The 12,849-nt window shown below is 41.7% G+C and overlaps 1 protein-coding gene across 5 annotated transcripts in view; it reads right to left on the reverse strand.

Annotated features, from left to right (window-relative positions):
• Positions 1-12,849, reverse strand: part of slc2a9l2 (solute carrier family 2 member 9, like 2) — an 81,372-nt gene that overhangs the window by 25,191 nt on the left and 43,332 nt on the right. For all 5 annotated transcript variants that reach the window (XM_061785472.1, XM_061785473.1, XM_061785474.1 and 2 more), the window contains 2 exons: positions 7,662-7,763; positions 3,708-3,783 (listed from right to left, as the gene is read on the reverse strand). In XM_061785472.1, coding sequence (XP_061641456.1) covers positions 3,708-3,783; positions 7,662-7,763 — 178 coding nt within the window. The remainder of the gene's footprint in view (positions 1-3,707; positions 3,784-7,661; positions 7,764-12,849) is intronic.

Raw genomic sequence — 12,849 nt, forward strand, 5'->3', positions numbered from 1 at the left:
TTATGGTTACTATGCACTGGCGAGTAAGAAAAAAAGCTATTATTTCAAGCCATGACTGTATAAAAAGACATGCTTTTGACATACCGTCACATCGAGCCAGTGGCCACTCTCTTTTTGTTGTACAGCTGCTACTTGGCTGCTCGTCGTCGTCACTGTCACGTTTCGACCTCCCGATCGGCTCAAACGTGTACGGGTTGACGATGGCAAGTTCAGTTGTGTGCTCCTGTACATCGAAATCCTCCTCCCGCTCATATTCTAACACGTTGCTTGCCATTGCGTATAGAGTGTAGCGCGCTGTGTTTGTCAATTGCAATGTCACTTCTGGTAGCCCTTGTGGTGGATAGAGTAACCACACCCCAGTGTCTTGAGCTTCGGGTATGTTCGGGGAGGGCACAATATGCGTCATAAAAACCTGGTTTTTAGCTAAACTATGGTTGAAAACTTGCTGGAAGTTATGTGCACGTATTAGATAACATATAAACAATGTAAATATGAATTTTAACTGACCCCATAACATCTTTGTCATCTGACCTTTAATTATCTTACACTTATCCGAGGTTCAACACCACCATCCCTGAACTCCTCTCCTCCAAGCTTCTCCAGCTCAGCGTTTCGTCTGCCATCTGCCAGTGCGTTTACAGCTTCCTGACTGGCAGCAGGTGAGGCTGGGGGACACCACCTCATCTACACGCACCACCAGCACCGGGGCAACCCAAGGTTGTGTCCTCTCTCCGCTGCGCTTCTCTCTCTACACAAACGACTGCAACTCAATGCACCCAGTTGTCAAACTCCTGAAGTTTGCAGATGACCCCACAGTAATCAGCCTCATCAAAGACAGTGACGAGTCTGCGTATCGATAGGAAGAGGAGCGGCTAGAGCTGAGGTGCGCCCGAAACAACCTGGAGCTGAACACGCTCAAGACTGTAGAGATGATTGTGGACTTCAGGAGGCATCCTTCACCACAGCTGCCTCTCACCCTGTCCAACTGCCCTGTCAACCGTCGAGACCTTCAGGTTCCTGGGAATTATAGTTTCTCAGGATCTGAAGTGGGAGATCAACATCAACTCCATCCTCAAAAATGCCCAACAGAGGATGTACTTCCGGCGACTTATGAGGAAGCACGGCCTGCCACAGGAGCTGTTGAGGCAGTTCTACACAGTAGTCATCTAATCAGTCCTGTGCTCTTCCATCACAGTCTGGTTTGATGCTGCTACAAAAAAGGACAAACTCCGACTGCAACGGACAATCAAAACTGCTGAAAAGATTGCCGGTACCCCCCTACCCACCCTTAAGGACTTGGACGCTGCCAGAACTAAAACAAGAGCATGCAAAATCCTATTTGACCCTCCATATCCTGGTCACCACCTCTTCCAGCTCCTTCCCTCAGTTAGGCGCTACCGATCAATGCAAACTAAAACAAGCAGACATTCCAACAGCTTCTTCTCTCTTGCCATCAACTTCTTAAACAGCTAACCTATAATTCCATTGCAACATGCTGCCAATTTTGTCGAGTTTGTTGTCACATCTCTGTCGGGAAAATTATATATTACTCGTGCACTCACTGTAATAGTCTCGCCACGCTGCACTATTTGCATGTCTGTTGTTGACGAATACTGGCCACTCGTGTGCCTGAATAGCATCTGCAACATTTGCGCATTGTCTCAGATTATCGCACTACTAGTCACTTTAAACTGCACGTTTCCTGAAATCTCTGCACCCTTTGCAAAATGGTCATTACACCGGACTATTGTTCGATTTGTCATTTCAAACTGCTCTAATTGCTAGAGGACTGCATCCTTTTGTACATTGTCAAAGAAAAAAAAAAAGAATGTACCGGCATCACCACATTATTGGTAACCTTTTATTGCTCAGTGACTGTGTTTTTTATGTCTTTATGTCTCAAAAGTATTCTCTGTCAATTGACTATCTGTTGTCGTACTAGAGCGGCTCCAACTACCAGAGACACATTCTTTGTGTGTTTTTGACATACTTGGCAAATAAAGATGATTCTGATTCAGATTCTGATTCTGGTTTTCCGGAATGGAAAAGGCCTCCTTTCAGGAAAAGTTCATCAATGATTGGTTTTCGGAAAAGGAACGTTAAAATGTGCCCCCCACTATAAAACTTTTTCCACTGTCTCTGATGGAAGGTGAACTACAGACAGTACCATCCAGTAGCTTACTTGCCTTTTGGCAAAACAGTTTTTAGTGGCCACACTTCCTATGGAAGGAGACAGTCTTTAGCGGAGAGATGTCAGAACATCGTTGTAAGTAGATACTGTAGATTAATAGGTGATGACGCAAACCTCGTCCTCTGTTTAGAAAGGGCCTTTCTAGTTCGACAAAGATGGATTCTTTCACAGCTCTCTCTAAGTTGCATCCTCCCTATCCAGAATCTGGACATTGTTGTCCTCAAAGGAATGTCCCTTCTTTTGAGATGAAAATGAACTGCTGACTCTGCAAACTCCACCCCTGAGCCCAGATTCAAACCGAGAACCTCTTGACTGTGGAGGCAGATTTACTAGGCAATATTATTGTAACGCTCCAATTTACATTTGCATTTTCAATTTAAACTTCAGTCAACCTATGTCCTTCTCTGCAATGCTACTCGAGAAAATATGCATATTTTTCTGGAATTCTTTGGTTGAACTTGTTTGACTTTTAGTAATCCACTGTACTCACTTATGGATATATGCAGTATTTTAATTATTTCAGCAACAACCAAACCAATCGAGCCCTGGAGAAAAGGGAGCGCTTATAACTCAGGTGACCTTTTGGTGCAAAAATAATCATGCAACTTTACACTCTGTAGACTGCTATAAGTACACTTGTGGGAGATGCAGAAAGGAGTCTGAGTGCAGTGCCAGATATGCACCAACAGATCAGACTGCTGAAACACTGGTCACTCCCAACCCCACCCACAAACACACACACATAGACACACACACACACACACAAACACCACCACTTTTTCACTACCAGATATTTCACATTTATTTAAATATATATTTTCATATTAGTAATAGTAGTTTTTATTTTCTATATTTTGTATGCTCTTTTCACCTTGCCTTATCATGACAATAAATGTTTTTAATCTTTGAAACTTTCAATCAATTGTTACTACACTAATTGCCGTAATGGACTCCGGCACCTCTCCCGCACTTCCAGTATCTTCCCCTTCTGTCTCTTACACTTTTCTGGACTGTAATTGCTTGGAGTTGCTTAATGTTAAATTCATTTTAACAAGTTGATATTCATATTTCTGAGTTGCCATGAGCAAACCATGGAATATGTAGGCTACAGCACTGCACGTCACTGATTAGGTGCCCTTTAACCTTTCCTCCTCTCATCCATTCTGCACACAATTACTGAATATCTTATCCACAGGGGGAGAAAAGCTTTTACGGTGGCTAATTAACCCATACTGGAAATCTAATCTCCCAGGTTAATTCCATGTTATTTATGAACGTATAACAAAATCAGGCAGCAAATCTCCCCAGTAAGGATTAATGTCAAACAAGCTGCAAATGCAGAGCAGCACGGAATGTTAAATTTGGATCAAAGAAGGGTTCAGGTGAAATGGACGACAGCTATTTCTTTCCTTCCATATCTTTGTGTTATTGGATGATTTCAGTAATATATATATATATATTTTAATCAAATAATTTAAAAGTAAGTAGAGGTGAGATTATAAAACAAGAGCATTACCTGGTCCGGAGCAGAAGGAAGCAATTACTGCCAGTATGCAGAAATAACTGAGGTAGGGCATCCATGACACACTGTCCTAGGTCGAGAAAGGGAAGGTGGTGTCACTGTGAGCATTTAATTTGGCATCTTAAAATCCTTGTGCATGCACAGTACATATAACTTTACCTTTCCATTTTTCAATTCAGCTACTGCTTAAACATGACAAATTTGCTGATATTTGACCACTGCTCTGAATACCTGCAACTTTGCGGCAGCAGATGAATCACTTTTAAAGGGTAGGCCTACACGCTGAAATATTTAAACATTTAAAATATCCACCCTGGATAATGTGGTGGTACATATTATTAAAAACAACAACACTTTTTATTACATCCTTCATTATTTTATTAAGTCTTTAGTTGAGTATTATGGAGTTACTGACATTGTATTGATTAACTCGCTTGATTTTCATGCATTCAGATGGGTTCAGGTCCCACTCAGTGATGGTATGAATGTGAGTGTGAATGGTTGTCTGTATCTATGCTATATAGTCCAGGGTGTAGTCTGCCTCTCACCCAAAGTCAGCAGCGAGAAGCTTCAGCCCATTACATCCATGAACAGGATTAGCGGTAGGCTTTAGAAAATGGATAGATTTCTTTACACGGTGGATACACCCAAACTCGTGCAAACTAATTTAAGTAAAATTTACGGAGTCACAGCTCAGCACAACATGGCTAACTCAAGATGATGCTAATAGACATTTTTTTCTTAAGTTTGAATGAATGCTCATCAACAAGCTATGAATTACGGTGTTCTCCAAGGTTCAATTTTAGGCCCAGTTTCTTTTAATTTGTCTGTGCTCCCACTTGGTGATGTCATCAGGAGACACGGTATAAATTTCCACAGTTATGCTGATGATACACAGCTCTACATTGCAATGTCTCCTGATGACACAGGGCCAATTGATGACATTTTTGACTGTATATGAGACATAAAGTCATGAATGACTGAAAACCCATTGCAGGTCAACCAGGAAAAAGTACTAAGTACTGGTCACCGGTCCTGAAGCACGAAGAGAAAAAAACATATTTAAAATAAGAAACACTAACATTAAATAATAATAATAATAATAATAATAATAATAATAATGCCGGCACAGTGAACGACTGGTTAGCACATATGCCTCACAGTTCTGGGGACCGGGGTTCAAATCCTGGCCCCGCCTGTGTGGAGTTTGCATGTTCTCCCCGTGCCTGGATGGGTTTTCTCCAGGCACTCCGGTTTCCTCCCACATCCCAAAAACATGCGTGGTAGGTTGATTGAAGACTCTAAATTGCCCATAGGTGTGAATGTGGGTGCGGATGGTTGTTTGTTTCTATGTGCCCTGCGATTGGGTGGCAAACAGTTCAGGGTGTACTCCGCCTCCCGTCCGAAGATAGCTGGGATAGGCTCCAGCAGCCCGCGACCCTAGTGAGGATAAGTGGTAAAGAAAATGGATGGATGGATAATAATAATAATAAAGTTAAAAATATGGGCGTGGTCTTTGACTCAACTTTAACCTTTGAACACCACATCACACATTGCAGCAAGAACGGCTTTTATCATCTGAAAAACATTGCCAAAGGACGTCCATTTCTTTCAAAGCCAAGACAGAGACACTAATTCATGCTTTTATCACTTGCAAAATTGATTATTTCAATGCTCTTCTCTCTGGTCTTCCTAAAAAGAATATTTTACCACCGCAGCTACTCTAGAACTCAGCTGCACGAGTGCTGACAAAGACCAGAGAGAGTGCACAAGACACCAATTTTAAAGTTTCTGCACAGGTTATCAGTGTGGTTCAGGAGTGATTTTAAAACTCTTCTACTGGTTTTTAAAGCTCTGAATGGTCTTACTCCAGTTTATGTATTAAATGTGCTTTTAAATTATGAGCCATCCAGAACTATGAGGTCTTCAAATAGAGGTCTAAAGTAAGAACAAAAACTCACGGTGAAGCATCCTTTCATTAGCATGCTCCACACTTGGCTTGGTAAGATCTGAGAGCAGTGATTAGTGTGGACATTTTTAAAGGCAAACTTAAAATGTTTTTTTTTTTTAATCCTAGCATTTGATGAAATCTTATTCATAACTTTAATATACCATTTGTTCTTAGTTATATATATTTTTGAGTATTGTAGTGTGCTTATCCCAGTGTATTATTTTGTAATTTTAGTTGTTTTTTGTTATTTTTTTCTTATTAATGCTACCATTTTAACTTTGCTTTTAGCTATTTTATTAACATGCATCTTACTATTATGTTATGTATATATGTATGTATGTATGTATTCATTCATTCATTCAATCCAGCCTCTCGTGTTTCCAAACAGCAAATTGCTGTGGTATGTAAAGTATGAGTGGGTGAGGGGAATTTCTGAATTTCTATGTGTGCACCTATTTTTGTGTGATGGTGCCACTGGGTTTGTTTGTTTTCCTTGCTTTTATTGTGTAAAGCACTTTGTGCTGCATTTTAATGTATGAAAAGTGCTATAGAAATAAAGTCTGACAGCCAATCGCAGGGCACATATAAACAAACAACCATTCGCACTCACATTCACACCTACTGGCAATTTAGAGTCCTCACTTAACCTAACATGCATGTTTTTGAGATGTGGGAGGAAACTTGAGTACCTGGAGAAAAAACACACAGGCACGTGGAGAACATGCAAACTCAATACAGGCGAGGCCAGATTTGAACCCGGGTCCTCAGAACTGTGAGGCTGACGTTCTAACCAGTCATCCACCGTGCCACCTATTTCACTTTTAATTGTTTTGAAATCAGAACAAACTCACCGTATATTTTTTTCCAACTAGCTATCTACATCTTTCATGTTGGTTTACAAGTACATCTTTTTTCATCAACTTGGTCCTTTCTTACAGAAAGTACAGCTTATGCATACAGTATGTTGATTAGTTTGCACAATGTTTTTCGGGCACCAGGACAGCAGGTGTTAATTTATTTAATCACAGTGTGTTGGATTTATCTTACCCAACATTATAAAAAATAGACACAAAAGGAATGAAGACACTGGTTTCTTTTTCTCATGAGGAGGACGTATGGGAGATTGTTCAGATCACAGCCTCTCAACACGCTCTAAACAATCTCTCCTGTCGCTCCTACTTCGTTTCCCCATATGAAAGAATTTGGTTCAGTGTAATACTACCTAGGGTAGTCTAGAACACTGTTTCTTTTCAGTAGGACGGTGATTCAAATTTACTTTCTGTGGTAATTTGCACTTCAACTCTTTCGAGTGGAGAATTCTTGCCTTTGCATCCACAAGTCCACCGTAAGAAAAACAGGGATACACTGCAGTGTAAAGGTTGGAAATCCATTGGGGTTTCCCCGCGCAGGCAAGGTTTATTCTGCCGCAGACTTCTTCGTCGCGCAATTCACTCACTCTTTAATCCTTTTTCCTAACATTTTTTTTAAAATTTAACTCACCAGTCGTCTTCAATCCTGTGGATTGTCGTCAACCTTCAGATCCCAGTTGAGGAGAACGAAGACCAGTCCCGTAAAGGGTCTTACTTGCCGTGGCCACGGTCTCTTAACTGGAAGTCGGCTCCACAACTGGAATCCTCGGGTGTGTTGACATCCGGCTCGAAGGACCAATTTAATGTTGGATTTATCTTACCCAACATTATAAAAAATAGACACAAAAGGAATGAAGACACTGGTTTCTTTTTCTCATGAGGAGGGCGTATGAGAGATTGTTTAGAGCGTGTTGATCTATCGATCAACGATCTATCCATCCATTTTTTGATTTGTTTATCCTCACAAGGGTCACGGGCGTGCTGGAGCCCATCCCAGCTATCATCGGGCAGGAGGCGGGGTACACCCTGAACTGGTTGCCAGCCAATCGCAGGGCAGTTATTGTAGCACATAACAGACTACTCGGACAACACGACATGGGGAGGAGGTCAGTTAAAACAGAATCTTACTTGAAAATTGAGGAACACTGTGAGTAGGCTGAAGAACACTGCCATGGCACTGAAGCCAAATATGAGTAGAGGTTTTCGCCCGATTCGCTCTATTACTAAACCCTGGAAAGACAAAGACGGCACTGTATTAAAAGCATTTCTAAGTAACAAAAAATTAGATGGTAAATTCATTTGCTAGGCTGTTAGAATGTAAGAACTTAACCCTCCTGCATCTAGAATTATATGTGTGTTTTAAAAGCCAAAAGGATTTTTAAAAATATAGGATGTTAGATCTCTACCACACCACAGTACCATAATATGGTCAAGGCGTCCTGTACCGTACTAGATAATGTCCTTAATGCTGTTGTGGCTTCACTAGCATTTGAAAAAAGTGAATGTTGACAAAAGTAGTTAATCATAGATTTGTATGTATGTGAGTAATCGCTCAGACAAACTGCATGTCCTTCGACAAATGTTGATGTGATCATGTCACTCAATGCGTGGTGACGCCAAAAACATTGTTGAGAAAGAATCCAAAGAGGTTCTATTTGAATGCACTGTATGTGAGATGGAGGCTGCCTGTGGTTGAAGCCTTCATTCAAGTATTCAGGCTACAGGTCTGACCTCGCTGGTCGGATTTCATGAGGCTGTGGAAAAGGGTCATTGCTGTTTGTACAATATTGTATGTATCCCACCAGCTTAGCAGAGACGAGGGGGAAAGAGAACAGGAAGTATTTCGCTATTGTGTGCGGGCAACCATCCAACATTAGGATACATTCTGTGTACGTATGTGCTTACCACTAGCCCCAAAGGCACAGGACATCTCTCCTAGACACGTCTGCAGCCACAGCCGCGCAAATCAAATCAAATCAAATCAAAATGATCTATAAAAAAACTTCATCTATTAAAGTGCAACACAAAGTCTTTTAAAGAGATGAAAACAGACAATTAAAATAGCAGGATCGATACAAAAACCCACCATTCCTATCCCCATATATAAATAAATCACATCCATACACACACACGCACTCACACACACACACAGAACCTATTGACTAGTTAGTATAGAGACATGGCAAGGTACTGAGAATCTAAGTGAGGAACAACAACCTGTGGGAGACATCCACACCAAGAGGTGCCACAGCCCGCAGCCACAGAGGATGCTACTACAGAGACCACCGTGACCAGGGTAGACCGGGATAGACTCTGAACATTATGCAGGCCCCGGGTAAAGTGCAGGATGACATCCCCGCGGGCAGGCCAAAGAGGCCTCCCAGCATGGAGGCTCCCATGAGGAGACACTGGAGTTAAACTTAAAAAGTCTCAAATACAACAGGACAGGATAAAAATAAATAAATAAATAAAATAAAATTAAAAAAAACTGAAGGACAATAAGAAATACAATAAAATAGGATACAAAAACATAATGAATAGATACATGAATAAATAAGTATTAAATACAGCTAAATAAATAATTTTAAAAATCTGGTAAATGCTAAACCAAAGAGTACGTGAGTAGCATGAAAGAATTGTATTATATTTATATTTAATAAATGAAACACATTTCCAGGTATTTATATTGACACAAATGGTATCAATGATTATGGCTGATTATGCAAGATGTACCATATCAACTGAACTTCCTGTTGTAGCGATTATGGATGAAATAAGAATTGTGCTTAATTTAGAAGGAAACAATGAGTTAGAAGTGGCGCCTGCATCACTTCCAGGTTATCGTAATTTTAAATTACAGCGTTATAAATCAAGATATTTGATATATATGAGGGTCACCATGTCATATTTTTACAAGTTTAACTTGAGGCGAAATGACGACAAACCTTTTTAATCAGTCTCTTATTGGAAGGTGGCTACACTTTAGAAACTTTGAGTTCTAGAACCCAAACACACACACAATCAATGCAAGTGGTGAATCTTATAGAAAATTGAATAATAAAAAGGGGTTTCTACAGGATAAAACACAGACAAACACAAAACAAACAAGGTACAGACGAACATTGGCAGAGGAAGGGATTTGTGACGTGAGATGAGCAGAATGGGCGTGTAGTGAATGCGTATAGCTGAGGACTCCTGTTCTCGTTGATATAAATCCAAATATGCACTAATCCGTACTTTTAGTAGACCGCAATGTTGGATTTACGAGTCTGGAACATGTTTGAGGCAGGCGAGTCAGGCTCCCGAGTGTTCGGCCGGTCCGGTCCGCACCGGGAACAGGTGGATTCGACAGAAGGGAGGGAGGAAAAAAAGGAGGAAAAGCAGGAGGCCAACGAGTTCCCAGACAGGACGTCTCTCGGGTGTCACTGTGACCTTCCCTCGAACTGAGCTCGGGCCCCCAAACAGGGTAGCTTGGAACGCTTGCAGGAGGCTCTGCAGCCGGGGATCATCCGGTGAGGTGGGCGTCCTGCCTGGCCCAGTCGTCGGCGAGTTGGTCGGGGTGAGACCAAAGCAAAACTTCTACACCAAAACTCCAAAAACTTCTCTTTGGTCCCAGCTCTGGACCCTTTTATGGCCGGAGCGGGACAAAAGGGTAGGGTTTACCCCACTCCTTTTGTACCACCTTCGCGAACACAGAGGGGCTCGACTGCCTTTTGGCGTCATTTTTCCATTTTAGGATTATTTTGTGTCTTAATACCAGTGGAAAAAAATATTAATTATTGGATTTAAGATAACGAGACCATTTCCTCACCCTGCATTGTTCCAAGCTCATCCTCTTTCATACCTGTAATGAATGTTTCAAATGTTGTGTGCTGTGGAGAACATTACTATTTTCCATGTGACATTTGTGGTGTGGGGTGGTACATTTCATCTGGTTCAGTTAACAACATATTCGACGTTAGACATTCAAGTTTGCATCAATACAGTCACGTTTTTAGTGGCGTTCATGTAAAGTTCTTAAAATATTAATATGAACCGATGTCTGTAGTGTTGTTCCGTCGCCCGTGGGTGTCGCTGTTGCCTGTTCCAACTCCCAAGTGGTGGTACTCAACAGAGTGGAGACGCCTTTGTTGGTGCGCTCCTTCGACTGGCGGGGAGTTAATTAACTTAGCGTCCGGGGCCGAACTCGGCATCCTTGGGTCTCCGCTTTGAAGTGCCAGGCAGCTGTGATTCACTTACCGTCGGCATTGGCAAAGCAAATGCCTGTGTCTTGTTTTGATGGTTTATGGCGTTTATTCGTTTAGAGTCTGCGTGTGACGTTGCGTCTCGCCAGCCTCTCTCGTCTACCTCGGCGGGGAGCGGCCGTAGTGCGAGGCTGGGGTGTCGGGTGGCATCTTTTGCGTGGCATGTCCGCTTGTACAGATTTTCAGTGTTTTTAATGTACTGTATGTACCTTCCATTGCATTGGGGGCACTAATGGTGTAGTGGTTACATGCTGCTGCCTTTCATGCAGAAGGCATGGGTTCTTTTCCTGGTCAACGCCACAATACCCAGCCACCTGTGGTCCCAAGCCCGGATTAAAAAAAAAAAAAAGGCCGGGTTCTGTCAGGAAGGGCAGCTAGCATAAAAACTGCCAAACAAATCAGACTAGTGACTCACTGTCAAGCCGAAAGTCACAAGAAAAACCTTTCCTTACATTGCCATGTCAATACATTCCGTGCTTATTTAACCAAGATATTATTTAGTTTTTCATCCTACAGTCACAGTCAGTCAAAAATTATTAGAGCACTTTGTTTCTTCAATTTCTTGTTCATTTTAATGCCTAGTAACACAAAAGGTATATTACCTGAAGAATACATTGAACACGACAAAGCATAGCTGATTTCATAATACTTAGTCCTTTTTGACATGCTTATGAGGAATTGTATTCCCAGTGAATTTGGTAGCCATCAAGAAAACGATTAAAAACGGCTCGATACCAGCTCTTAAGTTAAACTATTAAGAGCTTTTTTTGTTGCCATCATTATATGTGTCCAAACAAATGTACCTTTAGTTGTGCCAAGCAAATGAACAAAACACTCAAGAAACAATGGTGGTCTCATAATATTTTTTTTTTTCGTGACTGTACTGGATTTTTATGTTACTTTTAATATGCACTTTCGAGGGAAGCACACTGACCTCACAGTTCTGAGGTTTGGGGTTCGACTCGTCTTCGACCTTCCAGTGTGGTGTTCGCAAGTTCTCCCTTTGCTTTGCTTGTGTGCGTTTTCTTTGGGTACTCTGATTTTCTTTCACATGGTAAAACATGGTAAATGGACTGCACTTATATAGTGCTTTATCTCCACCATCACAGTGCCCAAAGCCCTTTACAAAGCCTCACATTCACCCACTTATACACACATTCATACACCAATGGATGACTGCTGCCATGCAAAGGTGCTGCCAGGCCCACTGGCAGCAAATTAGGGTTCAGTGTCTTGCCCAAGGACACTACAGCATGCGGACAGTCGTAGCCGGGATTCGAACGAGTTACCCTTCGGTCACTGGACGACCTGCTCTACCGACTGAGCCACAGACGCCCATAAAACAAATAACATCCCAAAAACAACTATGTTAGGTGAATTGTAAACTGTAGGTGTGAATGTGGATGTGAATGGTCAATGTCTGCACCAGTTTACTGTGTGCTCTGCGATTAGCTGGCGACTAGTCCTTGGCTGTATCCTGCCTCTTGACCAAAGTCATCTGGGATAGGCTCCAGCCCGCCCGTAACCCTAATAAGGACAAGACGTATCGAAAATGGGAATGCATTCTACAATGTCCAATTATTGTTTTTAATTGCTAGACTGTCGTCTTTGCAAATAAAAGGGCTCTGAGTCCAATAATCCTATTGATGGTAATGATGTTGTATTGTTACTTCTACAGTATGACGAATCAAATTAAATCCCTGATGATATACTGATAACAGTAAATGAAATCCGAATTCCCCCCAGCACGACTCATCTGCACTTCTTGGCAGAAGCAAGAGAGGTCAAAGCTGTGACTTTAGCACTCATGGTTGACAGGACTAAAACGTCTCGTCATTATTCATCACATCAAGAAGTAGACGAACCATTAAAGATAAGTAGCCACATCTTGAGGCACCACTGGCCCTTCGTGTACTGCAGTTTTGGCACCATCCACAGATATAGCCTTGGGAGAGGTGTTGAGTGTGAAAATGTTCTTTGTTCGCCTTCACAGTCACATTGGCAACAATTAAGCACAACGACATTAAAAGGACATGTAAAAGTTTGTTGCATAGACACTTTCTGTTTTCTAT

The sequence above is a fragment of the Phyllopteryx taeniolatus genome, chromosome 9, assembly GCF_024500385.1.
Source record: "Phyllopteryx taeniolatus isolate TA_2022b chromosome 9, UOR_Ptae_1.2, whole genome shotgun sequence".
Lineage (NCBI taxonomy): Eukaryota > Metazoa > Chordata > Actinopteri > Syngnathiformes > Syngnathidae > Phyllopteryx > Phyllopteryx taeniolatus.